General features: G+C 52.8%; 1 protein-coding gene and 1 long non-coding RNA gene across 10 annotated transcripts; one reads left to right on the top strand and one right to left on the bottom strand.

The window, feature by feature from the left end:
- The first annotated feature begins 3963 nt into the window (after positions 1 to 3963).
- HDAC6 (histone deacetylase 6) lies at positions 3964 to 24137 on the top strand. 9 transcript variants are annotated; one of them, XM_082718023.1, is made up of 30 exons: positions 3973 to 4097; positions 4410 to 4459; positions 5209 to 5331; positions 5424 to 5552; positions 5693 to 5781; positions 7737 to 7821; positions 7922 to 7962; positions 8662 to 8758; positions 8905 to 9002; positions 10159 to 10263; positions 10400 to 10468; positions 16013 to 16139; positions 16235 to 16300; positions 16393 to 16452; positions 16537 to 16626; positions 16955 to 17061; positions 17145 to 17212; positions 17456 to 17621; positions 17722 to 17850; positions 17974 to 18142; positions 18427 to 18560; positions 19102 to 19170; positions 19274 to 19466; positions 20620 to 20769; positions 22043 to 22217; positions 22334 to 22842; positions 22928 to 23047; positions 23182 to 23328; positions 23423 to 23551; positions 23736 to 24137. In XM_082718023.1, exons 3-30 carry the CDS (start codon positions 5239 to 5241, stop codon positions 23802 to 23804), a joined length of 3483 nt encoding a protein of 1160 aa, XP_082574149.1. In that variant the 5' UTR covers positions 3973 to 4097; positions 4410 to 4459; positions 5209 to 5238; the 3' UTR covers positions 23805 to 24137. The 9 variants fall into 9 exon arrangements, with proteins under 9 accessions (XP_082574154.1, XP_082574153.1, XP_082574149.1 ...); XM_082718028.1 differs by lacking the exon at positions 4410 to 4459 and having other exon boundaries at positions 3964 to 4097; XM_082718025.1 differs by lacking the exon at positions 4410 to 4459 and having other exon boundaries at positions 3976 to 4097; positions 5427 to 5552.
- LOC309856682 lies at positions 11276 to 14599 on the bottom strand. The gene is made up of 2 exons (XR_014307319.1): positions 14513 to 14599; positions 11276 to 11423 (listed from the first exon to the last, which is right to left on the bottom strand). It is a non-coding gene; the product is annotated as an uncharacterized lncRNA (long non-coding RNA).
- Positions 24138 to 27306: the final 3169 nt, after the last annotated feature.

The raw sequence follows: 27306 nt of genomic DNA, 5'->3' as shown, positions 1-27306 counted from the left end.
GCGAGCGCTCATGCGCGAGGTGGTGGGGAGGGGCAGAGGGAGAGAAAGAATCTTAAGCAGACTCCTTGCTGTGCTTGGAGCCTACTGCAGGACTCTATCCCAGGACCCTGAGATCACAACCTGAGCTGAAACCAAGAGCTGGACACTTAACCAACTGTGCCATCCAGGCGTCCCCACTCCCGTCATTGTAATCCAATTCTTAACATGAACCTCAGTCTTGAACTTACAACCCTTTCCTAAAAAAAAAAGAAAGAAAACCCTTTTCTAAGCTTGTGGTAGGAATGGATGTCTGTCCTGACCCTCTACTTTAGGCCTAGAACTCATCTTATACAGTTATTTATGGCCTCACCTGGCCATACTGTACAGGGCTTTCCATCTTTACCACGTGTTAGCTTCATAGCCCTGACCCTCTACAGGCAGCCTTGCCTACAACTGTACTAGAACCCTCTGACTGGACTTTCCATAGAAAACCTTTTCCTCTCGACAGAAATCCTTAACTTCACTCACAGGAATCTCTGGCCTGATCCTTTAAAAAAAAAAGATTTTATTCATTTATTTGACAGTGAGAGAGCAAAAGAACATGAGCAGGGCGAATGGCAGGAGAGAGAGAGAAGCAGGCTCTCCGCTGAGCAGGGAACCCACACAAGACTCGATCCCAGGACCCCGGAATCATGATCCAAGCGGAAGGCAGATGCTTAACTGACTGAGTCACTCAGGCACCCCTCTGGCCTGATCCTTTATAGGAACTCCTAATCTTGCTTTCTGGAAACATTCTCTTAACCCCAAACAGGATGTTCTGACCTGACTCTCTCTGACAGCCCTGGCCCTGACCTTGTCCTGGAAGCCCCACCTTCCCCCCTTTATAGGAACCATTATTCTGACTGTGGCTAGTGGCTGCCACATGGGACTGATAGCTCTGTGGGGTCTGTAGACTCCTGTAGTAGGCCCTGCTATAGGTTTTTCAATCCTGTGTTCTCCTGAGCTCACTCACCTTTCTGACCTCCCTTACAGTGAGATGTGGACATGTGACAGAATTCTGACCAATGCAGTGTGGACAAAGTGATATATACCACTTCCAAGCCCGGCCCATATAAATCTCTCATGGAATCCTTCACTCTCTTTTCCTACCTACCAGCTCAATAGTGCGAACTCCAAGGATTCAGAGAACAGCAGAGCCACAAAGTGGAAGTTGCCTGAGTTTCTAAATGATCAGTAATATTCACATTGGACTTTATATGAGCAAGAAATAAACATTTATTTGTAATTGTCTAATATTCTGGGTTTGTTACAGCAGCTAGCATAATTTAGCCCAGTTGGGATGCCAGGGTTGCTCAGTCAGTTAAGCATCTGCCTTTGGCTCAAGTCACAATCCCGGAATCCTGGGATCAAGCCCCATGCTCTCTGCTCAGCAAGGAGTCTGCTTCTCCCTCTACCTCTCACACACACTCATGCTCTCTCTCTCACACATGCGCTCTAATAAATAAATGAGATCTTTAAAAAAAAATTTAGCTCAATCTTTAAAAAAAGGGGGGGGGCGCCTGGGTGGCTCAGTGGGTTAAAGCCTCTGCTCGGGTCATGATGCTAGGGTCCTGGGATTAAGCTCAGCATCAGGCTCTCTGCTCAGCAGGGAGCCTGCTTCCTCCTCCCTCTGACTGCCTCTCTGCCTACTTGTAATCTCTGTCTGTCAAACAAATAAATAAAATCTTTAAAAAAAAATTTAGCTCAGGTGTGCCTGGGTGACTTTGTCGTTAAGCATCTGACTCTTGATTTCTGCTCAGGTCATGATCTCTGGGTTGTAAGATCAAGCCCTGCATCAGGCTCCACACTCAGCGTGGAGTCTGCTGGTCCCTTTCCCTCTGCTCTTCTCCCCACTCTCTCTCTCTCTCTCAAATAAATAAATAAATATTAATTTTTTTTTAATTTAGCCCAATTAAAAACAATTCCTTGATCGAATCTAGACGTGAACACCTGTACCTACTGCCTACATTAACATAGCTCTGAACCTGTAGAGAAATACTTGTGCTGAGCCTGAACTGGACCATCTGATCTCTTTGTAGGAAACTCATAATGCAGTCTAAGGAGCCTCATCCTGAACTTGTTTGGGAACCCCTAGTCTGGAGCTCTCCTTAAACAACTGTCTTGCCCTGTATAGAAATCCCTGCTTGGTTCAGGAGAGGCAACAAAAGCATGGAAACTACAGGAATCCCTATCCTCACTCTGTCGATGAACACTGACCCAGCAGAACACCAAAAGTGACCTTATCCTGTCCATGAATCGCAGTCCTCACACAAAAGCAATACCTCTCTTCAGGAAGCACGGAAACTCTGCACTCAATCCTGTGAAAGAATCCCAGCCAGATAAAGGAAACCAAAGACTGACACTCTACAGCAGGATCAGAAAACTATAGCCTTCAGGCCAAAGTCAAACTTCAGCTGGTCTCTTCATTTTTTAAAAAAAGAATTTATTTATGGGGCACCTGGGTGGCTCAGTTGTTACGGGTCTGCCTTGGCTCAGGTCATGATGCCAGGGTTGTGGGATCGAGTCCCACATGGGGCTTCTCCCTCTGGCCCTGCTTGTGTTCCCTCTCTTACTGTGTCTCTGTCAAATAAATAAACTATTTTTTTAAAAAAGAACTTATTTATTTATTTGACAGAGAAAGAGAGAGCACAAGCCCGGGGAGCTGCAGAGGGAGAGGGAGAAGCAGAATCTCCACTGAGCAGGGAGCCTGATTCGGGGTTTGATCCTAGGACCCTGAGATCACCACCTGAGTGGAAGGCAGATGCTTAACTGCTTGAGCCATGCAGCTGCCCTCCCACCCCCATTTCTTCGTTTTTAAAGGAAAAGAAAGAACATGCCACAGAAACCATTATGTGGCCAGCAAGGCCTAAAATATTTACTATCTCGCCCTTTATAGACAAGTTTACTGACCTCTGCTCTTCAGGAATCTGTCTTCTGACTATAAAGAAAAATGGGCCATGGGTCTTAAAGGGCTCCTTTCTCTATTACTCTGCAGGCATCATAACCCCCAGAATGTTCCTCAGCGTGTATCACATTTTCTTTGGAGCACATGGAAGCTTAAAAGTCTTAGGGCTTGATCCTCTTCCACTGGGACAAAAAAAAACCCAAAACATGTTCTGGTAGGAAAAGAGTGGAAGGAAAGAGAAGGGTGGAAATGAAGTTTTTAAAAGGGACATAGGGCCAGGCTACTGGGCAGTGGGGCTGTCAATCTATTTGTTAGTCAGCGATGCTGAACCCCAGACCGCTTATCTCTTCAGCCCCAGCCTACAGCCCGGTAGGAAATGGTGAAGAATGAGAGAGGGAGATTAGGAAGGAAAACCGGCCTCGTGCGGGGCTGACATTTAGACATGGAGACAAGGCGTGTGAGCGAGTTGGAAGAGTACACGGGTACAACTCCCCCTACTTCCCAGACACACGCTTTCTATTACAGTTTGGGAACAGAGGTTACCCAGTGGAGGGGGCTGGAGGGAGAACTGCTGTCCAAGTAAAACTCCCCTCTTTGAGTCTGCTCCAGCCCTGGGGACTATTATCACAATTTGCCTGATGAAGAAACCGAAGCACAGAGATGTTCAGTAACTTCCCTAAGATCACATAGCTAAGTCGCATAACCTTAGTTTCCTTATCTGCGAAGCAGCCTTAATGATAGGAATAACAATAATAACAACAGCCACAGCACTGTGGCTTACGACAATGCCTGTCACATATTACTTGCTATCATTACAATTACTTGCCCCCAGGAAGACTCCTTCCGTCCTACCCTCCATATCCCTGGCAGAATGGCAGCAGCTAACATTTAGAGAGTGCTTCCTGTGGGCCATCTTAGTGCATACTAACTCAGAAAATCCTCACAGTATTTAACATCATCACCACTCCCATTTTGGCCACCACCAACCATCCTCCAGTGTCAACCCCGCTCCGGGGCCCTGTCCCCAGCCCGCCCCGCGCTACGTCATCACAGCTCGCCGCGCGGGAAGCCGCCGGGAGGAGAGGAGACTCCCCTTCCTAATTCCCTCGCTTGCTTGCTTGTTCTCTTGAGTCCTCGTGCGGCACAACTGGCGCGGGTCCGGAGGACTCCTAAGGTGACTGGACAAGGACGGACGGACAGCGGCCACGGCAGCCGCGAGGACAGCGGCAGTGGTTGGGGGAGGGGCAAGCTTGAGCCCGAACACCGCCTCAAACCGCCGGCGCGGACTTTACGCACGCGCGGCACGGCCAGTGTAGCGCGCTGACGCGCTAACGTGCTGACTTGGCGTTTGTGAGCTCGCGGGAGGTGTGGCGTGCGCAAGGGGCGCGGCCCTGTGCCGCGACATGCAGTGTGGGCGGGATCGGGGCGGGCAGTAGAGAGACCGGCCCAATGGAAAAGAGGGCCTCTAGCACCCGCCGTCCCGCAGGTCGCCAGGAATTTGGCGGCGTGAGCCCGGGGCGGAGTTTGAGAAAAGGGGTGAGCCCCGTGAGTGGCGCTAAGGGGATTGGTCGGCGTCGAGTTACGGGGGTGGGAAAGGGGAGGGGACTGGCGGGAGGCAGCCCGAAACTGGCTGAAGGGGTTTGGTGGAGCTTGAGGGTAGGGTTTGAGCAGGGGGTGGGATCTGGTGGAAGGAAAGGGGCAGTCCCCCGAGGAGCGGGGCCAGTTGAAACGTTAGGGGTGGGATCTGGCCAAGTGAAAGGTGCCGGTCCGGCCCGATAAGGGGTGGAGTTAAGTGGATCGTTAAGGGTGGAGTCGGGGCCGGAGCTGGGTCTGGGTCTGGCTGAGTGAAAGGGTGGGTGATTATCCTGGGAGATTAGCTGGAAGGGGCAGATTTGTGAGGGGGTGGGGTCTTGGCGAGGCTTGGAGGAACGAAAGAATCTGGCAGTGGGACTTGGGGGAGCGGAAAGGGCGGTGATCAGCTAGAGGGGGCCGGCCCTAGGACGGACTGAGCCCGGGGATTTATTGCTCCGTGAAAGGACAAGACTTTTCGAGGGGAAAGAATAGTGTTAAAGGGGTGGAGCCTAATGGAATGGGCGGGACCAGGTGGACTGGACACCCCAGTGAAAGGAGAGGGCCTTGAAAGGGGAGGAGTTTAGAAGGCGGTGGGGAGTAGGATATCAGAAAGGATGGAGACTCTGTAGGGGGCGGGGCCTGGGTAGGGTCTGGGGTGTGGGGTCCTCAGGGCACTCCAGCCCGTTCGTAGTCATCTCCACCCCACCCCCCAGAACGGCATCAGGGGTGAAGTCTCCCCGACCATGACCTCCACCGGCCAGGATACCACCACAACCAGGCAGCGAAGGAGTAGGCATAACCCCCATTCGCCCCCCCACGACTCCAGCGTCACGTCGGTGAGGCCCCAGACCTGCCCTGATCCGGAGAGGGGGGCGGGGAGGAGCAGTGAGCCATGCACTGGAATCTGACCCTTCTCTCTGTTTGGCAGAAGCGAGGTGTTAAGAAGGGTGCCTTACTCCACTCCAGTCCTAGTCTGGCAGAGGTAAAGAAGAAAGGCAGAATGAAGAAGCTCACCCAAGCCACAGAGCAAGACCTAATCGTGGGCCTGCAAGGGCTGGTGAGAATGGCCTGGCCTCAATGGATTTAGCCTCCTGTGACAATGAAAACCCTGAGGTTTTCTCTCCTGGACAGTGGGGGGTGTTCCTTCTGACTCGGGCCCTGAATGGATCGGTGTCTCCCTTTTTTTTTTCCCTGCAGGATCTGAACCTTGAGGCCAAGACACTGTCTGGCACCGGCTTGGTGTTCGATGAGCAGCTAAATGAATTCCACTGCCTCTGGGATGACAGGTGAGGCTGCCTTCTCCAGGCTGTCCCCTGACCACACAAACCCATTTAGAGCCTGTTAGCAAGAATGAAGCCATTCTTCTGCTAGCCTAGAGACTGGAAGCAGATGATTTTGAGAGGTGAGGTTTAGGCTTGAAAAGATTCTTTTCATTTGGCCAACACTTACTGAATATGCACTGTGTTCTGGAAGTTGGTGATACAGATGGGTCGGGCCAGACAGACAGAGTCCCTTCTCAAGGAGCTAATAAGTTGACTAGGAGAGCAAATCATCAAACAGCCAGCAGCAGTAGGAGGTGTTTAATGAAGGATGACCTCAGACCAGGGGATTCAAGAGTGTTTGATAGAGGACCCTAGACTAGCATCCGGGGTTCACAGAAGGCTTCCTTGAAGAAAGGACATTCATGCAGACGTGGGAGAACTATACCTCCCATTTGCTCACACATTTTTTAATCCATCAGCAAATCCTTTTGGCTCCATTTTGGAAACGTATTCAGTACCTGACCTCGCCTCACTGCCTCCACTCCAACCACCATCACTCACCTAGTCTTACCGAGGCCTTTCCCTGGCCCCACTGCCTCCACCCTCATCCCTCTGTCCTCCACACGGCAGCCAAAAAAATAATAATAGGTACAAGATGATGTTCTCTTCTTTTTCTTAAATTAGCTTCCAACTGAAATATAGTTGACATAGAGCATTCCATTAGTTATGGTTGTGTTCTCTTTCTCAAAATCCTTCAAGGGCACACCATTGCCCTCAAGGTAAAGTCCACATTCCTCATTCTGGCCTCTAAGGGTCCACGTGATCCGGTGCCATGACACCTTGGTGACCTCATCAGCCAGTCACTTGCTTCACTTCATTTCACCCACCCTGGTGCCCCTGCCATTCTTCCACCAGGCTAGGCGCTCAGCCAGCTCGGGTCTTTACCGTGGCCATTCTGCTTACTCGTTTCCACCTTCTCCCCTCGTAGTTAACATTCACATCTCAAGGAGACTTTCTCAGAGAGGGCTCTGGCCACTCCCCTTCCCCCACATCTGCTTTCTGAGACATTCCTAGTCCGTGTCATCATTTGTTTGTGACCGCACTTGCGTGTTTCTGTCCCCCATCCCAATAGAAGGGCTGGTGATGGCAAAAGACTTCATCATTGAGTACATAGACATACCATCTCCCAAGGAGTTAGGGCCACCACAGTAGACAAACAGAATGTCTGCCTTCACGGGCATTGCATTTTAGAAGGGGAAGACAGCCAGTGAGTGCTGTGGAGAGACACCGACGCAGGAGGGAGAGTGGCAGAAAATGTGTTGGAGGGGAATTCAGTTTTAAATAGGATGGTCAGGAAAGGCCTCACAGATCTTTGAGCAGGGATTGGAAAATGAGGGAGTGAGCCATGGAGACATCTGGGAGAAGATTGTTCTAGGCAGGGCGAGGAGCCAGCTGAAAAGTACTCAGTTGGATGGAGGAACAGGGAGAGACCAGTGCAGGAGAAGCAGGGGGAGTGAGGGGAGAGCACTGGGAGGCAGCATCTGAGAGGCATCAGGGCTGGTGGTTCCAGGCCTTCAGAGCATGTGGAGGGCTTGGCCTTTGCCTCTGCTGGCGATGAGAACCACAAGGAGGTTTTAAGTAGAGGAGGGATGTCATCCGATTTGGGTTTTAGCCAATGTCTGGCTGCTGTGTGGAGGAAGGGGCCGTTGGGGGAGTGAGGGCAGAAGCAGGGAGGCCAGTGAGGAGCTGAGGGCAGGATCGCAGGCAGGAGGTCCTGGTGGCAGCAGTGGGGGTGATAAGGAGAGGGGCAGGCTCTCAACGTATTGCAAGAACAGAGCCAAACAGGCATCATGGTTGACCCCAAAGTCTCTGACATGACCAACTGTTAAAGGTGGATGAGGAAGATGTGTAGGAGCAGAGGGGCCACTCACCCATGTCCCTTTGTGTGTGTGTGTGTGTCTGGATGTCTTGTCAACCAGCTTCCCTGAAGGCCCTGAGCGGCTCCATGCCATCAAGGAACAGCTGATCCAGGAGGGCCTTCTGGACCGCTGCGTGTCCTTCCAGGTGAGTCCCCCAGCCAACACCCTGGATGGGTGGTGGGCAGGAGCTGCCGGAGCCTGGGTGTGGCCAGTGCCTGAGCCCTTTATTCCTTGTGTCTCTCCAGGCTCGTTTTGCTGAAAAGGAGGAGCTGATGTTGGTTCACAGGTGAAGGCTTCCAAGCCTTGTAGAGATGGGGAGGAGGCTGCCCTGAGCCAACCAGGGCAGGCCAGATTCTTTGGGAAGGGATGTCTTGGGCCTTGTGGCCTTGGGCAAGTTGCTAAGCCTCTGAATCTGAGGGTCCTCGCCTATCACATGGGAGCTAGCAAACAAGTTCCTCGGGAGGGTTCGAGATGTGTTGAGTGCTTAGAATGGTGCCTGCCGCGTCATCAGCCCGTGAAAGGCTACTGTTATGATAGTCTAGTGTGTAAACAGAGGGTGGGTGTGTGGACAGAGTGCTCGGAGGTCCCCCAGTGGGGCTTCAGGAACCCAGAGTGAGGGCCCCAGCGTGATGTGATTCAAGGAAAGCTAGCTTGGCAGAGGGGCGATCTGAGCTGAGAAAGAGCAAGTCAGGCGAAGAGGAGAGCTGAGGGAAAGTACACACAGCTATAGCAGCAGTGTGGCCAACGGCCTGAGGGTAGGATTTATTGTGGTGACAGCACGGGACAAGGGATATTACTGGAAATGAGGCTGGCTGGGGAAGAAGCAGGGAACATGTTCTGTATCACAGCTGTTCCCCCCACCCCCCGACCAGATTGACAGTTGAGGGGGTCTGATTTGACCAGGGCTCAGATAGGGAAGAGACCGTGTCCTGACGAGGGCCCAGGAAGGAGGCAGGCCCTTGAATCTCCTCTCCTGTGTCCCCAGCCTAGAATACATCGATCTGATGGAGACAACCCAGTACATGAATGAGAGAGAGCTCCACATCCTAGCAGACACCTATGACTCAGTTTACCTGCATCCGGTATGGATAAGAACTGTGAGAGCAGAAGGGTGGTGGCAGTCCTGGGGTTTCCCATCCCCAGGCGCACCACATCCTGGGGAGGAGTAATGGAGTGGACAGGGCTGCTCTCTCCCTTACTCCCTCTCTGTCCCCCACTGTCTCTTCAGAACTCATATACCTGTGCCTGTCTGGCCTCAGGCTCTGTCCTCAGGCTGGTGGATGCGGTCCTGGGGAACGAGATCCGGAATGGCATGGCCATCATCAGGTAGGACCTACTAGCATTTGCTTTTTTTCATATTTAAAAAAATTACCCCCTTCAAATGTAAAATGTATTGGTATGGGTGGTATGTTCCCAGGGTCAAGAGTCGAAAGGTAGAAAAGGGAGCACCAAAAAAGTCTCCCACCCCATCCCCCAGAGCCCTGCTTCCTGTCCTGGACGTAGGCATTGTAACCAATGACTCACGTGTGCTCCCAGAAACCTTCTGTGCCTATTCATGGAGTAAATGCCCTATTTCATCAATGCTAAGATCCACATCGGGTCATCTTGAAATCCAGATTCATCCTACAAACAGTGGTGTCTTAGAATCATTTAGCAGCGTTCTCTCATTTGTTGTTGACACGTGAAATCACTGTACCTCTTAGCATTGTTGGCATCCCGGAACTGGTGAATTGCGGAAGATACAGCCTCCCCCGTCCCTTTTTTTTAGCCACAAGTGGTAGTAGCAGTGAACATGTGCATTTTTCACATCTACATCTTGTTAAGCTTTTCTCAAAGGTATATGCTTATACCTTAGACCTGTGTGGAATGCCACAGTGCGAATGCACAGGAAGTTAGCCAGCCCCCTAGCACTGGGCATTTTGGTCTCCCCCTCCCCAAGTCACTGGCCATTTCTAAAACCTGTCCCAGTAAATACCATTATCCATTTAGAAACATTGTCATTTCAACCTTTTTGTTACATGGGCTGTGGGCTGAGTCTCCAGGAACAGGACGGGTGTGAGGCTGTATGTGTTGATAATTTTTACTTTTTTTTAAAAATTTCAATTCCAACTTAGTTAACCTGTGGCATTCTGTTAGTTTCACTTGTATCACATAGTGACAAAAATGTGGAATACTTCACAAATTTGCATGTCGCCTTTCTGCAGGGGCCATGCTAATCCCTGTTTTGTTCCAATCTTAGTGTATGTGCTGCCAAAGTGAGCACTATCCATTGATAACTTCCATGAACATTACCAAATTTCCTTTGGGTAGAGAGCAGTAGACCAGGGGTAGAGGTCTGGGGTCCCCGTTACTCAGTTCCTGGCTGATTGGCAGACATCGGCACTGGGGACGTTAGTGGTCTAGAATTGGAGAGCAGGGGAGAGTCTGCCTTTGTAGAGGAGGACCTCCCCTCTCAATTTGTGGCCTCCCGTATCCTGCCCAGGCCTCCCGGACACCATGCCCAGCATAGTCTTATGGATGGATATTGCATGTTCAACCATGTGGCCGTGGCTGCCCGCTACGCTCAAAAGAAGCACGCCGTTCAGAGGTCAGCAGCAAGCCACAGGACGGGTGTGATGGGGGTGGCACAGGGTAGGGTGTCCTGGCCTGGGCCCTTCCCCCGCCAAGGATGCACCTTGATGCTCTTCTATAGTACCTACCCCCCCACCCCATCCTCCTCACAGGGTCCTTATCGTGGACTGGGACGTGCACCATGGTCAAGGAACACAGTTTGCCTTTGACCAGGACCCCAGGTATGCTCCAAGTGCCACCTTTGATGCTAGACTCCCAGCCACCCCCCGCCTTTATGGGCCCAACCAGAAGGGGCCCAGGAAGGAAGGGAAGGCATTCAGATTCATTGGGCCCACCTCAGAACCTGGTTCTGTGCTGTTCCCTGCATGTCTGCATTGTCACTTAATTTCATTCCGAGACAGGGTCTCTGGGGTTCCCCATTTTACAGATGGGGGAACCAAGGCTTACAGTTCACAACATCACACAGAGAAGTGGGAGAGATGAGATAGGAGCCCCCAGGTCCTTGGAGATCTTGTTCACCTGTTGACCTTGAAGCTGGAGTGAACTTCAAATGACTATTTTTCTGATTAGGACAATTGCAAAGTGTTTGTTTAAACAGAATTGAACAATACAGAAATGTCTAAAGCAGTGAGTCTCCTGTAATTCCTGTCACCTCCAAATAACTAATTGATAGTTTAGGTTATATTCTGACAGAATCTGAGTATTCAATGTTATCACTAAGACACTGCCTAATGAGACAATCCTCTCTACGTTCTTTGGAAGCATGCTTTTTCCATTTAACAGCACTTTGTGGACACCTCTCCACATCAGTGCCTCTAAAAACCCACCAGTGTCCCACTGTATGGCCGTACCTCTGGTCGTTTAGCCCCGGGACACTGATGGCGTTTTCTAGTTTTTGCTAGAACAGACAGTTCTATGGGGAAAAAATATAATTTTATGTATTTTATAATCTGTAGTTTAAAAAATATGTAACTTTGCACTTCTGCGAGTATATGTAGAGGATGGCTTTCCAATAGTGGATTGCTGGGTCAGGGGATCAAAATGCTTTATTTCTTTTTTAATTTAAATTCAGTTAGCCAACATATAGTACATCATCAGTTTTTGATACAATGTTCAATGAGTCTTTAGTGGCATATACCAGACTTCCTCCAGAAAAGTGGTACCAGCTTCCCCTTCCTGCAGAAAGTAATTGAGCAAGTCCTTGTCAGTAGGGACACTACTAGGTAGTTGTTTGATCCAGCCTTCTGTCAAACCGACTGCATAGAATCCCCTTGTTCCCCGTGGATCCCGAGTTCCCACGGTCCATTATTTCATCTGGGTTGGCTATTCTCTAGACACGACTTTGTTATTTTCCAGCATTCAGTGTTGCTGACAGATGTCTGCTTTGTATTCCTTTCTGAGTAATCTGTTTCCTTCTCCAAAGGTTTTAGTCTCTTCTTTCCACCCCTGGTGTTCTGAACTCTCACCCTGGCCCCTTCGTTCCGCTTAGCAGTGGTTAGATGTTTTACCTCTGAAGACTTGGGCCCTTCTTAAGTCCCTGGACACATTCTTCTTTGATGCTTTCTTCCTCTGTATTCTACTGTACGTATTCTGCCTGGTCTCTTGTGTTGTATTCTCTCGTGTTTTCTTCTCCCTTTTGCTCTGTGTCCTGGGGGATTTCCTCAGCTATACCTTGAAGACCTTCCATTGAATTATGTATTTAGACATTCTTTTCATCTCCAAAAGCACTTTCTCCCTGTCTGTTTCTACACCCCCTCATTCCTCAGCTTGTTTTTAGAGAGGAGTCATTAGAAGTGCTTCAAGTTTTCCTTGGTGTGGGATGCTTGGGTGGTTCAGTGGTTAAGCATCTACTTTCGGCTCAGGTCATGATCCCAGAGTCCTGGGATGGAGCCCCACATCTGGCTTCCTCCTTAGCAGGGAGCCTGCTTCTCCCTCTCCCTCTGCTGGTCACTCTGCCTACTTGTGCTCTCTCTCTGTCTGTCTGTCAGATAAATAAGTAATAATAATCGTAATAAATCTTGATGTTTTCTTCGGTTTGCCTCAGCTGTCTAGCAGTTCTTGCTTGGCATTCATACCAAATATGGCGCCATTGCATGTGGCTGTCTTGGGCCAGCTCTGCTGGGGCGCACAGGAGTCTATTTCCTGAAAGATGTTTCCCTGGGGTGGGGGCAGGAAATGTCCAGTGACAGGTCTCAACCTGTCATGTTGAGATGGGGTCCTGTCAAATGCCAGTTAAAAGGCAGGGGATCTCTTCTTGAGATGGTATCTCTCTCTCTCTCTCTCTTTTTTTTTTTTTTTTTTAACTCTCTACCTCACCAAACATTGGTCAGTTTTACCTGTCTTCTTCAAATCTAGCTTTTGGCCTTTTTGGCCATCTCCACTGTTCTAGTGTTTTTGTTTTGTTTTGTTTTGTTTTTAAAGATTTTATTTATTTATTTGACAGGCAGAGATCACAAGTAGGCAGAGAGGCAGGCAGAGAGAGAGCGAGAGGAGGAAGCAGGTTCCCTGCTGAGCAGAGAGTCTGATGTGGGGCTCGATCCCAGGACCCTGGGGTCATGACCGGAGCTGAAGGCAGAGGCTTTAACCCACTGAGCCACCCAGGCGCCCCTCTAGTGTTTATTTTTTTAAAAAGATTTGTTTATTTATTTTGGGGCAGGAAGAGAGAGAGTGAGCGGGGTGGGGGCATTGCTGAGAGAAACTCAAGCCCACTTTGTGCTGAGTGCGGAGCCTGACGCTGGGCTCGATTCCATGACCCTACGATTATGACCTGAGCCAAAATCAGGAGTTAGATGCTCAAATGACAGCAGTGCCCCTAGTGTTTATTTTTTTATACTTCATTTGTTTTGTTTTGTTTTTTCTCCTTATTAATCTTTCACTCCTGTGTTATTTTGTCCATTTCTGGCTTCTTGAATGCTTCAACATTTATCAACTCAAGTGGCCAGTCTAGTTTCATTTGGACCTCCCATCACTGCCATCCTCCTATATTTTGAAATTAATCCCAGATTACTATATCATTTTTTCTGTAAATATTCTTGAACATCTCTCTAAAACATAGAGGAAACATTTTAAATTTAAAAAAAAGCATAACCAGGGGCGCCTGGGTGGCTCAATGGGTTAAAGCCTCTGCCTTCGGCTCAGTTCATGATCCCAGGGTCCTGGGATCAAGCCCCACATCGGGCTCTCTGTTCTGCGGGGAACCTGTTTCCTTCTCTCTCTGCCTGCCTCTCTGCCTACTTGTGATCTCTGTCTGTCAAGTAAATAAATAAAATCTTTAAAAAGATAAAAATTTAAAAATAATAATTAAAAAAGCTTAACCATAGTATCGTCTCTAAGCAAATTAACAAGAATTCCCTAATGTCATGAATCATTCTTTTTCTTTTAATAAATGCATTGGAAGCTATCACTGTGTTCTTTGGTGGATATGTTAATTGACGATATGCACGGATATGAAGAATTATGAATATATATATTCTTTCTTATGAATAAGAATATATAATTGGGGAAAAAAAAACATTTATCCATGCCCTTCAATCTCCTAGCTCTCCATCCCTGGGGCTCTTAACTCCATCAGCAGGGTCCTGGGTGGAGACATTGATCAGGCCTTAAAATACTACTACAAAGATGATAGAAACAGGTAAACCAAGGCTAAGTGGTAAAAAGAAACAAGGAAATCTAGTGAATGGGTCATTCAGTGAATTGGCCATTCAGAACTGATTTTGTGTGCATTGACCTGGATCTGCCCTTGATTTCTCAGAAGGGAAACCTCAGCTCATCTTGGGGACCCTCCCTCACCTGCTAAGCATGAGACAGGGTCCCATGGGACCCCTGGAGCCTCAAAGACTATTTCCCAGAGATTTGTTGAAGTTTCTAATTGCCTGACATCCTTTCTTTCCTTCTCCATCTTTCTGGGATGATACATGTTTAAACTTCCTCTTACTGTCTTTTGACTGGGATTGTGGGAGAGCAAGGAGGTGAACCTGTACTATCAGTGCACCATTCTTCCCCTGGAAATCAGTGGAACTTATTTTAAAACTTTGTGCTGGGGCACCTGGGCAGCTCAGTTAATTAAGTATCAGACTCTTGATTTCAGCTCAGGTCATGACCTCAGAGTCATGAGATCGAGCCCTGTGTCAGGCTCCTCAGGCTCTGGGCTGGGCTTGGAGCCTGCTTGGGACTCTCTCTCCCTCTTCCTCTGCCCTTCTCTTTCCCTCTCTCTTTAAAATAAAAATTAAAAAATCTTTCAAACAAACAAAAATACTTCCTACCTTTGCTTTATAAACTTAGTTTCCTTCAGTGTTTGTTCTTCCACTGGCTCTGGTGTCTCTCATGGGGTAGGCCTTCTTCAAATATTTTCTTTATTCCTTTCTTCCCCTGATGGTCATCTTTCTGTTCCACTGTGCGTTTCTCTTCCTCTACTGGTAAGTTAACTTACTAAAGAAAAAAAAAATTTAGAACTGATATTTATCAGAGTCAAAAGTAAACCCATCATCTCCCACCTACTTAAGACCAGAGCTTTCACATGGGTTCCAAGATGCTTTTCTTTGATTTTAAGAATCTTCCAAATCACTTGCATCAGATTTCACAACCACATTTTCAGCATTTATTCAAATGTCACTAAGTTGGTCTGGATTTATTGCTTACCACTATTTCTTGCATTTTCCTAAAAAAAAAAAAAGATAAAACTGTTGCCTTATAATTCTTTCTGGAACGAGATGGGGAGTGGATGAACAGATGGATGAATGGATGGTTGAGAGATTATTCATTTTGATTGCCCCCATCAAATATATTTGTTTATTTGTGAGAGAGACTGAGAGAGAGTGCATGCGTGCAGATTCACAAGCAGGGGGAGCAGCAGGCAGAGGGAGAAGCGGGCTCCCCTCCTGAGCAAGGAGCCCAATGTGGGACTCCATCCCAGGGATGGAGTCATAACCCAATGGGATCGTAACCTGACGGGATCATAACCTGAACCCTAGGCAGATGCTTAACCGACTGAGCCACTCAGGAATCCCCCTGCTGGGCCTTCTTTCAGAACATGGACCTTCATGTCTTTTCAGCGTCTGTTCCATCTATCTGTCCTCACTGCTCTGAGTACTCAGTTTCTCACCTACAAAATACAAGTAGTATAGGTGCCTTGTAAGGTATTGGAGAGAAGGAACTGGCCCCCACTTCAGCTCAGCTACACACACAGAACCATGTTCCAGGCCCCCTTACCCCCCACCTTTGAGTCTTCCCACATCCTTCAGGGGAAGCACTAAGTTCTCCAGCCTGGTCTTCTGCTCTTTGCCACCTTAGCCAGATCCTGCCAGGTAAGAGCTGTGTGCCCCCTGGTGGGCCTCCAACATCAAAGGATTCATCCTGCTACCATCACCTTGGTCATGGAGGCACGGGGGCAGGCTGATACGATTTTGAGTCCCCCACAGGGCCAGGAACCTTCGAGGCCTGGGATAGACAGACCCCATAGCTGTCAGGGTCTCAGAGCTGGCATGGAGGAGGGCAGGAGTGTTCTCCAAGGGAGGCATGCCAGTGAGAGAGCAGGTGAACAAGTGAGGAAAGTAATGGATAAGTGGGAGAATTTGTGAATGGGCAGGTGCAGACGTTGGTGACTAAACAGAAGAATGAATGGATGCAGGAGATAAAGGCTTAATGGGGAGATTAATGAGAGAATGAACGAGTGGTTGAGTAAATTGGGAGCTGTGGCTTAGGGCATCTGGGATCATTGACTCTTCAACGCCCCCACCTCTTTTTTTTTTCCTTTCTCCCTCTAGCGTCCTCTATTTTTCCATCCACCGCTACGAGCAGGGTCGGTTCTGGCCCCACCTGAAGGCCTCTAACTGGTCCACCGTAGGTTTTGGCCGAGGCCAGGGATATACCATCAATGTGCCTTGGAACCAGGTCAGTGTCTGCCTCTCCTTTGCTCCGGAAGTGAGGTCCACCCCTCCCCTTCAGCCAGAGGGCAGAACATCCCCATCGTGCCTCTCTGTCCACAGGTGGGGATGCGAGATGCCGACTACATTGCTGCTTTCCTGCACCTCCTTCTGCCAGTCGCCCTTGAGGTCCTGGGGGTCTGGGGTGTGTTGGGACAGGAGCGATGTTGAGGGTTGGGCCGTGAGGGCAAGTGGCCTCATGTAGTCCCTTTCCCCCTCAGTTCCAGCCCCAGCTGGTCCTGGTGGCCGCTGGATTTGATGCCCTCCAAGGGGACCCCAAGGTAAGGCAGGCTCACGGGGGTGGTAGATGGACAGAAGGGGGTTTGTACGGTGCCAGGCTGATCCTCCACGTCCGCCCCTCCCAGGGTGAGATGGCCGCCACTCCGGCAGGGTTTGCTCAGCTAACCCACCTGCTCATGGGTCTGGCAGGAGGCAAGCTGATCCTGTCTCTGGAGGTGAGTGACTCACGTTGTGTGTCAGCCCGTGGATCCAGGAGGACGTTAGAACAAAGCTCTCAGGTCAGGCAGGAGTTCCTGTCCCAGCATTTCTACTCACTAGCTGGACAACCTCCTCCAAGTCACTGAACTTCCTCGTGTCCCTGCTTCCCTTGTTGGCGCAATCAAGGCGATGGCCTTATAGCACTGCTCAGTGACCGAAACGGAAGTCCCCCTTCAAATTCCTCGTTGCTTCATATGTAGTCAGCACCATTAGTAGTAGTATTACTGTTCTTCCCTGGTAATACCTGGTTCTCCCCTGACCACCCCCCCCACACTCCTTTCCCAGGGTGGCTACAACCTCCGTTCCCTGGCTGAGGGTGTCAGCGCCTCCCTCCACACCCTTCTGGGAGACCCTTGCCCCATACTGGAGTCTCCTGGTGCCCCCTGCCCAAGGTGAGCCCTGGTGGAGGAGGAGAGAAGTGGGACCCCCGCTGCCCAGCGCAGTTTGGTCACATTTCCCCTCCCCTGCCCTCTAGTGCCCAGACGTCCCTGTCCTGTGCTCTGGAAGCCCTGGAGCCCTTCTGGGAGGTCCTCGTAAGATCAGGTAGGAGGCAGGGAGGGGGCCAGGTGGGGAGTCAAGCATGGAATGAGCCCTTGGGAGAGAGACTCTTCCAGACCCTCCTCACACTTTCCTGGGGCCCCCTTGGTGGGGAAGGTCAGGCCCTCTCTCTCACACTAGACCCTGGTTTCATGCCTCCCACCCCTTTCACATTGGGGTAAACGGAGTTCCAGAGTATTCCAGGGATCCAGGGTTGGGGAACAGGGTGAATGTGGCCTCCCCTTACAGCTGAGACCTTGGAGGAGGACTTTCTGGAGGAAGAGAATGCGGAGAAGGAAGAAGATGGACCGTGGCAGCCTCCAGCGCTCGCAGTCCCGACGTGGCCCGTGCTACAGGCTCGCACGGGGCTGGTCTATGACCAGCGGATGATGGGTCACTACAACTTGTGGGACAAGTATGCAGTCAGAGGGCCATCGGCTAAGTGGACAGGGAGATCCCTCCCCCTTCCTCAAGCACTAAGCCCTGCCTCTGGTTCCTGCCCCCTCCTTCCCCAGCCACCACCCAGAGATGCCTCAGCGAGTCTTTCGGATCATGCGCCGTTTGGAAGAACTGGGCCTTGCGGGGCGCTGCCTTACATTGCCCACTCGTCCCGCCACAGACGCAGAACTGCTCACCTGCCACAGGTCAAGCCGCCCCCCCCAACTCTTGTGCTTGGGGTGGGATGGGGCCTCAGGGCACACCTGCCACCACCCCCCAGGGGAAGGGGCTGGAAGCACCTGACCCCTGTGCCCCACCTGTGCCTCCAGTGCTGAGTACGTAGGTCGACTGCGGGCCACAGCGAAGATGAAAACCCGGGAGCTGCACCGCGAGGGCTCCAACTTCGACTCCATTTACATCTGCCCGGGCACCTTTGCCTGTGCGCAGCTGGCCACTGGCGCCGCCTGCCGCCTGGTGGAGGCGGTGCTGGCGGGAGAGGTACCTCCCCCGTGGGGGTGGGGCGACGCTCTGGGGAAGTTGGGGGGCGGAGTGGGGGTCTCTGGGAGGGTAGGGCTGGGCCAGAGGGGCCTGGGGAGGAGGACCCCTGCTCCCGGAGGCCTTGCTTACTGGCCAGTGCAGTGGGGGAATGGGGGCTGGGAGCCCCTAGCAGCAGTGGGGGGGTGGGGAGGGGTGGGCAGTGGCAAGGACGGAAGGAGAGAAGAAAGGGGAGAGAAAGCCTTGAGGGCAGGTGGTCTAGTCTTTGCTTCCTGCTCCTCCCCCAGGTTTTGAATGGCGCTGCTGTGGTGCGGCCCCCGGGACACCACGCTGAGCGGGATGCAGCGTGTGGTTTTTGCTTTTTCAACTCTGTGGCTGTGGCTGCTCGCCATGCCCAAGCCATCAGTGGGCATGCGCTGCGGTGAGAGCTCCCTGGGCCACCCCCTCCACCACTACCAGCCCAGTGCTTACTCAGCAGGCCCCTTGGGGCAGCTCCCCCAGGACTTACCCAGAAGAGGAACCAGGATCTAGCCCTGCAGTGCTCACCCAGATAGCACCCCCAAATTGTGGCACCAGGCAGTTATAAATCAACATCCGGGGTCCCCCTGCTCCTTCATTTCTGGCCTCCGACGGCTGTTGTGACAGAATTCAGGGTCCAGGGCCTCAGTGCTTCCTTCAGAATACCCAGTATCTGGCTCCCCACATTTACCCATGGGGGGACAGGGGGTCTGGGTCCGAGCACTTGCTTGGGCCCACAGTGAAGACCTCAGGACCCCGGCTCTGGCTTTCACCCTTCCTCTGATAGGCCCCACCAACCTGTCACCCTCTGCTTTCCCCAGGGACCCAGAGTCCCTGCCACCAGCAGTAAATGCCCCCATAGACAGTCCCTAGGGCTCCAGGCCCTTCCCTCCCCCTAGGTGGGCCAGTGTCCCAGGTCACTGAGGAGCCATTCCCTCTCCCAGGATCCTCATAGTGGACTGGGACGTCCATCACGGTAATGGCACTCAGCACATATTTGAGGAAGACCCGAGGTGAGCTAGGGTGGGGGGCAGGGTGTGGTCCGGGAAAGGGGGGCAGCCAGCCTCAGGGGTGCTGGGGGGGCCACTAACTGGCCACGGTCCCCCTTCCCGGCAGCGTGCTGTACATCTCCCTGCACCGCTATGATCACGGCACCTTCTTCCCCATGGGGGATGAGGGTGCCAGCTGCCAAACAGGCCGGGCTGCGGGCACTGGCTTCACTGTCAACGTGGCATGGAATGGGCCCCGTGTGGGCGACGCCGACTACCTGGCTGCTTGGCATCGTCTGGTGCTCCCTGTTGCCTACGAGGTAAAGTATAGGCTGTACATGGCAGTGACTACGTGGGTGACTGCGGGCCCGCACGTGTCCCATGGGTGGCTGTGGTGATGGCTGTGGGGGGGGTGTGATTCAGCTATGGCCTTGGCCCATTCCCACCTCTGCAGAGTGGCTCTCCATGGCTGCCCTCTCTGTGTGCGACCGTCAGGGACTTCTGGGCACGGGGGAGGCGGCCCCGCGTGCCTACAGGCTCTGTGGAATGGCACATGCCAGGCGGGGAGGAGTTGGAGTACGTGTGTGAGGCCACACACATGCCTCTTGGCCGCTGCCATTTCTCTCTCTGACGGCTGGGACACCGTCTGTCACTACACATTGCTCTCTCAGCAACAGCTGGTGTATGGCTTTGTGTGTGTGGGAGGGTGTGCGTGACAGGCCTCTCTCTGGCCGTCTGCTGTGGCTGTGTGTGTCTGTGTCGGGTAGTGACCCGTCTGTCCTTGCCTGACTGCGTGGGGGCCTGTAGGTGACTGCACTGTGTGCACTGTGTGTGTGTGTGTGAGAGAGAGAGAGAGAGACTTACAGAGGGACTGTTGTGACTTGGGTAATGGCACGTGTAGGATTGTGTCTTTGCAGGGGTCGCTGTGGCTTACTGTCCCCTCTGTGAGATATTATTTTGTGTGCGTGTGATTAGCATGAGGTCGGTTCAGTCTGTATGCTGCTGTCTGATCATATATGGATATGTGATCATTTTCTGTGTGGCACTTGCATTGTCACCTTCTGCGATGGAAGTGTGCACGCACCTCCCTTTGGCACTGTTTATATAAATGCACATATGTCCCATGTTACCGGCTCCTGACATCTAAGTCTCTACATTGCCCGTCTCTGCCTCATGTCTCCATCTGTCCATTTCTAGAAATGTCTCCATGTCTCTGTGTCACATCTCTAAGTCTCTGTTCAGTGTGTTCGTGTCTCTGTTGATCTGTCTTGGTGTCTCTGTGTCTCTGCGACCCTGAGTCTATCCTGTCTCCATGTCCTCCCCTTGCTGTCTTCGTGGCTCTAGTCTTGTGTCCCCTGGCCTGCAGGTGTCCAGCTCTCTGATTTGCATCTGTGTGCATCTGGGGTGCCTTCACATGTTGGCTACCCAGGCCTCCACACTCACGTGCATGTGTCTCTTCTCTCCCTGCCTCAGTTTAACCCGGAATTGGTGCTGGTCTCAGCTGGCTTTGACGCTGCACGGGGTGACCCGCTGGGGGGCTGCCAGGTGTCACCCGAGGGCTATGCCCACCTCACCCACCTGCTGATGGGCCTTGCCAATGGCCGCATCATCTTAATCCTTGAGGTAACCTGCTCAGTTCCTCTTCCTACGGTGGGGGGGTGGTTTGGAAAGCTTGAAGTCCTGCCCTCTCAGCTGGCTGGAGGAGACACTCGGGGCAATTTCCTAAACTCAGCTTTGAGTGTGCCCGCCTGGGACTGTTGGCACGTACCGGGCATTTATCCTAACACCGGCTTAACAGCTTTCCCTGAGTGCTGAGTACATGCCATTCGCTCTTCCCAGCACATCGTGTGTGTTACAAATTCACTTACTTGACAAAGCAGCCTGCTAAGGTAGAGTCTGCTGGCCTTGGCATTCTCCTCTCTCAAGAGCAGGGAAACTGTAGAGCACAGCGAGCTATAGTGACTTGCCCAAGGTCACACACTCAGTAATGGTGGAGCCGGGGCTTGAGCCCAAGCAGCCCAACTCTGGCATCTAAGTTTTTTCCACTACCTGAGCCACCTCTAGCAAGCTCCCCAGACAAAGCAAACTCATGGACCTCTTGGAAGTCGCTCAGTGTCCCTGCCCCCCCCATGCCTCAGTTTCCTCATCTGTAAGAGGGGACTGGCTACACATGGAGCAGTGCCTGGCATGTGGTAGTCCCTGCCTCAGTAGTTTCTTATTGTTGTGAGGCATCGCACATGGCTCGAACCCTCTCGGCCACCTTACGTGCTGCTGTTTTCACCCCTGAGCAGATAAGGCCAGTTGCCAGCAGAGATTAATTGGCTGCTTCCAGATCCCACGGTGGTCCCGGTGCCAGGGCGGTGGTGGAGAGCATGAACTCTTCCATCCCACAGCCTGGCTCCCAAGCCCAGCACTGCCTCCCATCAGCCGTTAGGGCCTCAGACGCATGATCTAACCATTCAGAGCCTCAGTTTCTTTATCTGTAGAAAGAGCAGAGACTGGGGTTTCTAAAAAGTGTGAGACAAGGAGGTCTTCGTGCGGATAGAGCACATGTGGTTGTGAAGATGAAGAGAGTCGACACACGTGAAACGCTCACAACAGGGTCTGGCGCACAGCAAGGGCTCCACGCATGTCCGCTGTTACTCACGTCACCCTCGGTGTTAACTGTATTTGTGGTAGTTATTCCCTTGCACTTGACCTCCTAATTTCTCTCCCTCAACAGCCACTCCACACGGTGGGTGCTGCCCATCTGACAGGTGGCACTTCTCCTCACTTGTCCTCATCTGCCAGACTTGCAGGGCCATGAAGGGGGATTGGGAGGCAAAACATCTTGCCTCCCAAATTCCATGAGGAACCCCCCCCAACATACCTTTTCCTCCCCTTTTTCTTAACAAAGGGTGGCTATAACCTGACATCCATCTCGGAGTCCATGGCTGCCTGCACCCGTTCCCTCCTTGGGGACCCGCCACCACTGTTAACCCTGTCGCGGCCCCCACTCTCAGGGGCCCTGGCCTCCATCACTGAGACCACCCATATCCATCGCAGATACTGGCGCAGCTTGCGGGTCATGAGTGAGCACACGTGGGCAATGGGGGGGGGGTCACTGGGGAGCTTGGGAGAGGGCAGGGATAAGAGGCAGGATGGGGGAGAACACCCGCACTCAAGGATCTCCCTCCCATGGTTCCAGAGGTTGAAGACAAGGAGGGACCCTCCAGTTCTAAGTTGATCACCAAGAAGGTGACCCAGCCAGCCAACCGTGGGTCAGGTGTGGGGATGACTGCACCAGACGGGAACATTCTGGATACAGACGCAGGGAAGCCTACCTCAGCATCACCCGTGGCAGCATGCACTCCAGACCAAGCTAAGTCAGAGACCACTGTAGTGGAGTTCAGCCAGGACCAAACCTCAGAGGCTCCCACCGGGGAAGACACCGTGGACCAGACCCCTTCAGAGGCAGCCACAGGAGAGGCTGCGGTGGACCAGACTCCTTCAGAGGCAGCCATGGAAGGAGCCACACCTGACCAGACCCCCTCAGAGGAAGCTGTGGGGGGAGCTGAGATGATCCAAACCCCTCCAGCCTTATGTACTGACAACCAGACTCCTCCGGCCTCCCCTGCGCAAGGAGCGACAACCCAAATATCCCCCAGTAAGCTGACAGAGAATCTCAGGACCTTGGACCTAAACAGCGAGGCTCAGGTAAGACCCACCACACCCAGGTAGGGGGGGAAGAAGGGGCAAGAACCTGGCCTCTCAGATGCGTCTCTTACCCCTGTGCATCCAGGAGGCAGCAGACTCTCAGATCCCAGAAGACGAGAGGTTGCTAGGAGAGGCAGCAGGAGGTCAGGACAGGGATGCTTCCAGGCTGACTCAGAGCTTTGGGGAGCATGCTGACGCTGACCAGGTGAGCTCAGGGCTCAGGGAGAAGACCGTGGCATCCTCCTCTTGCCCGTATGTTCCTCCAGGTAGGAGCATGTGGTGTAGAGAAACATAACAGGGAGATGGAGTTCCTAGCTGACTCAGTGTCACCCACTTCAGGTCGTGCTTTATGCCGTGACACCGCTACCCTGGTGTCCCCATTTGGAGGCAGTACGTCCTGTCCCTGAATCGGGCCTGGACGTGACCCAGCCTTGTCGGGACTGTGGAACCCTTCAGGAGAACTGGGTGTGTCTGTCTTGCTATCAGGTAGGCAGCAGCAGAAAGGGGTGGGGCGGAGGTCATCCCAGTAGCTGACTGCTGGCAGCTACTGACCCCCCCAACACTCCATCCCCAACCTCAGGTCTACTGTGGCCGTTATGTCGGTGCCCATATGCTCCAACACCATGAAGTCTCAGGACACCCGCTGGTCCTCAGCTACATCGACCTGTCTACCTGGTGTTACAACTGTGAGGCCTATGTCCACCACCAGGTGGGTCCTGGGTGGCCCCAAGAATGCACGCACGCACACGCCCTCACACACGCACCTTCGGGCCAGGGTAAGGGGCGATCGGAGATTCCAGGAGAAGGGTTGTCAAGGCCTGGTGTCGGAGAGCCCCCTGGCTGAGATACAGGGGTCCTCACTCTCTCTAAGTCACCCCCTCTCGCCTCCTCAGGCTCTCCTGGATGTGAAGAATGCTGCTCACCAGAACAAGTTTGGGGAGTGCATACCTCACTCACTCTAAATGTCAGAATGTGCTCCCCTTCTCCATCTTCTGAGGACCTGGATGAGGGGCAGCGTCACTCCATTCCATCCTGAAGACACTTTTCACCTCCCCAAGGGTGCCAATTTCAGCATAAATACTTGTAAGAGGACTGTGATGATCAGTTGTAAATCTCCCTCTGCCCACTGCCTGTTTGAGGGACTCCATCTACTCTGCCCTGGAAGGAAAGAGGGGGCAGTTCAGTGGTCCCAAGAGGGGGCTGATATCACAAAGCTGATACTTTGGAGGGAGGGTTATCAACTGACAATATATGGCAGAGTTCCATTTGTAATAAAGGAACAAGCTGTTACAAAACCTGGAGAGAGCCTTTTGATCTTTATTTTTAAATATTTTATTTACTTACTTGACAGACAGAGATCCCAAGTAGGCAGAGAGGCAGGCAGAGAGAGAGAGGAGGAAGCAGGCTCCCCGCTGAGCAGAGAGCCGGATGCGGGGCTCAATCCCAGGACCCTGGGATCATGACCCAAGCCAAAAGCAGAGGCTTTAACCCACTGAGCCACCCAGGTGCCCCGAGAGCCTTTTGATCTTAAGTGGGTAAAGAAACCCACACCCCTGGCCAACCCCTGGTCTGATGAATAATGAAGGAATGAGGGCATGGGTCTTTATCAGGTCAACCCCTGCCCATCCAGTGTCCAGGAAACTGAATGGCAGTCGGGCAGGCAGCTCGACCAGCTCGACTGTAGATTAAAAGGTGGAATTCTGGAACAAATGAGTGCCTGCCTTAGAAATAGCCTCACAGCCAGTCCCGGCTACACCCTGGGCTGAGAAGGCAAGACAGCCATCAGGAAGTAGCCCCCCCCCCCCCAGGCCTCAGTCTCCTTATCTGTCTTTTTGTCCTGATTCGGGTGTGCATGGTCTAGGTTCCACATGCTTAGATTTGGTTGGTCATGGGGAACCTCCTGGGAAAAGGAGTGCCTATCATTGACCAGGGGTGAGGAACTGGAGGAGAGTTTGGGCATTTTATTTCTCTCATATAATGGGAATTTCTTTGGCAACTCAGAACAGTTCAGGCTGAGGTCTCTTAGACTTTTTTTCATGGTCACCTTATGAACCCAAGATACCCACCAGAGCGCTGCCCCAGTTAAGAAGAAGGGGAAGGGGCTGTGGCTACCTCAGTCATGACTATTTTAAGGAGCATTCTGGATGCCACCCCCCCACCCCAAACGTAGCCTTCCATCTCATTGGTCAGATCTGTATCAGATAGCTGCCATAGCTGCAAGGGAGTCTGGGAAATGTTTGCACTTGACACACATCCACCTCAAATCAGGTTCCTTCGGCCCTGACACCATAAACCGCCCATTCAACTCCTTCCCTCCAGAAATAGGCACAACCCTCTCCCCCAAGCTACTTTCCAAAAAGCCTACTTAAGGCAGCCCAGGCTCCACTTGAGGCCCCCATGAGACCTATGCCAAAGTCTGGCCACTCAGGTCAAAACTGCTACACCCTCTGCGCGCCAAAAACACGTAATCACCTCCCAGATGGGGGCAAGGTAAGGGAGAGGTGCAGCAGGGGGTACACAGGGAGCTCCCACCACTGGCTCCGTGTACCCTAAGACTACCTCCTTTGCGCCTTGTTGCTGGTTACTGGCGGGGACAGGACCCCGCACCCACCCCTGGGGAAGGGGGGGCGTGCCTGCTGAGGGGTCTGAGAGGCCTTTGCGCATGCGTTCTCCCTCTCCCCTCCCGCCCCCTGCCTCCCACCTCCCCCCAGCGGTTTGGGGCGGGGTGGGAGCATCTCCTCCTCTGTCAGTCCTGTCACAGCTGCGGTGGGTTCAGGTCGAGCGCTCCCGCCTTTCCCAGGACCGAGGTGAGCCAGGCCACCGGGCCTCCAGCCCCCGGTCCCGAGCGGGGAGGCCTTTCCGCAGTGGGCTGTGGGAGAGCTACGGAGGTGGGCTTTGAAGGGGGCCCTTCCCCTACCTCCTCCCATTCTCAGGGGCCAACACCCACCCCCAGCCCCTAGCTCAGGAGCCTCGGTGGAGACAGACCTGGGCGCGGGAATCAGGGGCTGCAGGCCCGAGCCTCGGGATTGGGGCGCCCCGGCACCCTAGAAAAAACCGGGTGAGCTGGGCCGGCGGGACCACAGGGGACAGGTTTAGGGGAAAACCTGTGGGTCCCCCAGCCGCACCTCCCCCGGTTAAGGGAAGCGTGGCCCCGCGCGGGTGTCCGTTCGTAGGGTCTCACGTTCTGGCGCCTGCCTCCCCTCAACGTGCACCCCTGGATCCTGGGCGAATCCGGGGCCGGGTGGCTCCAGGAAGGGATCACAGGGTCTCAAGGGCCCTACGGGGACTCTCATAGCTCCCGGGCCACAATAAGTGGCTCGGTGTCACTAGGGAAGGGCGAGACCCCCACTGCCGTCGGTGCGTTCCCCGGCGGGCCGTTTGACCTCCGGCCGGTAAACGGCCACCGCTACCTCGCTTGCTAAGGCCTCGCTGTTCCGTGCCGACACCGTGGCCTGGGTGGGGGATGGCTCAGCCTCTCCTGGGTGGTGGGAAGTGTCGCGGGGCCGTCAGGCGGCTCCCCTGCTGCAGGCCCAGGTCCTGGGAAATCATTCCTGCGGCGCCTTACCGTTCCCGAAGCCCTTTGCTAAGGGGGCAGAGTCCGTCTCAAGTGTCCCCGGCCTCAGGCGCGAGCACCCAAGAATTCCCAGTGGCGCGGACCCCAAACTCGAGAGTTAGCCTTCACCCCTCCCCACCCCTCGCGCCGCCTTTGACTCTCCGAGCAAATCCTGGCGGTTAGTTCCACCTTAGACTCTGACCTCTCCATCGAGGGCCTTGGACCACAGCAGCAGCCTCCTCGCCGCTGCTACATCTACTCCCTTTCTGTTCCCGAAGCATTCGAGGATTCCCCCCCCAGCTCTGTCCTCAGTTTACCTCTTTTCACCATGGCCCTTCTTTCTAAGCCAGAGCATCTAATAACTATTGCCAGGAGTCTCTTTGGGCTGAGGACCTTACAGTCGCACCCCCATCTGGGACGTTCCCCACCCCCCAACCCTGACCTCCAGCTCCCAAATTCAACAGAACCCCCCCCCCCCACGGATTCCTTGAACCCACCATCTGCCCCCCAAAACCGCCATTCTCCCCCCGGGGTTTACAGAAAGACTGGGCTCGCAGCCATTATGATGCATTTTGTGAGGCCACACAGAAGGAGACCAGGATGTGTATTGAATAAGTTTAATGGTAATTTGCTATTAATAGCTAGCACTAATTGAGCACCTGCTGTGTGCCCATCCTCTCCTACCTGCATGATAATTTACTTGCTTATTTTGTTGATTGTCTCCTTCTCACTTCCAGAATCTAATCCTCCCAAGGGCAGGGATTTCAGTCTATTTTGTTCGCTGCCTCTTCCCCACCCCCACACCTCCCACCTTCCTTCCCCACACCCATCACAATGCCCGGTGTGCAGGAAGACGCTGGAAATAATGCATGAAAATTAGATAATAATAAAGAGGCCTAACTTGAACCGAG

Source organism: Mustela nivalis, assembly GCF_964662115.1.
Source record: "Mustela nivalis genome assembly, chromosome: X".
Classification (NCBI taxonomy): domain Eukaryota; kingdom Metazoa; phylum Chordata; class Mammalia; order Carnivora; family Mustelidae; genus Mustela; species Mustela nivalis.
Note: the sequence above shows the minus strand (reverse complement) of the source record. Positions and strands in the feature narration are given on the sequence as shown.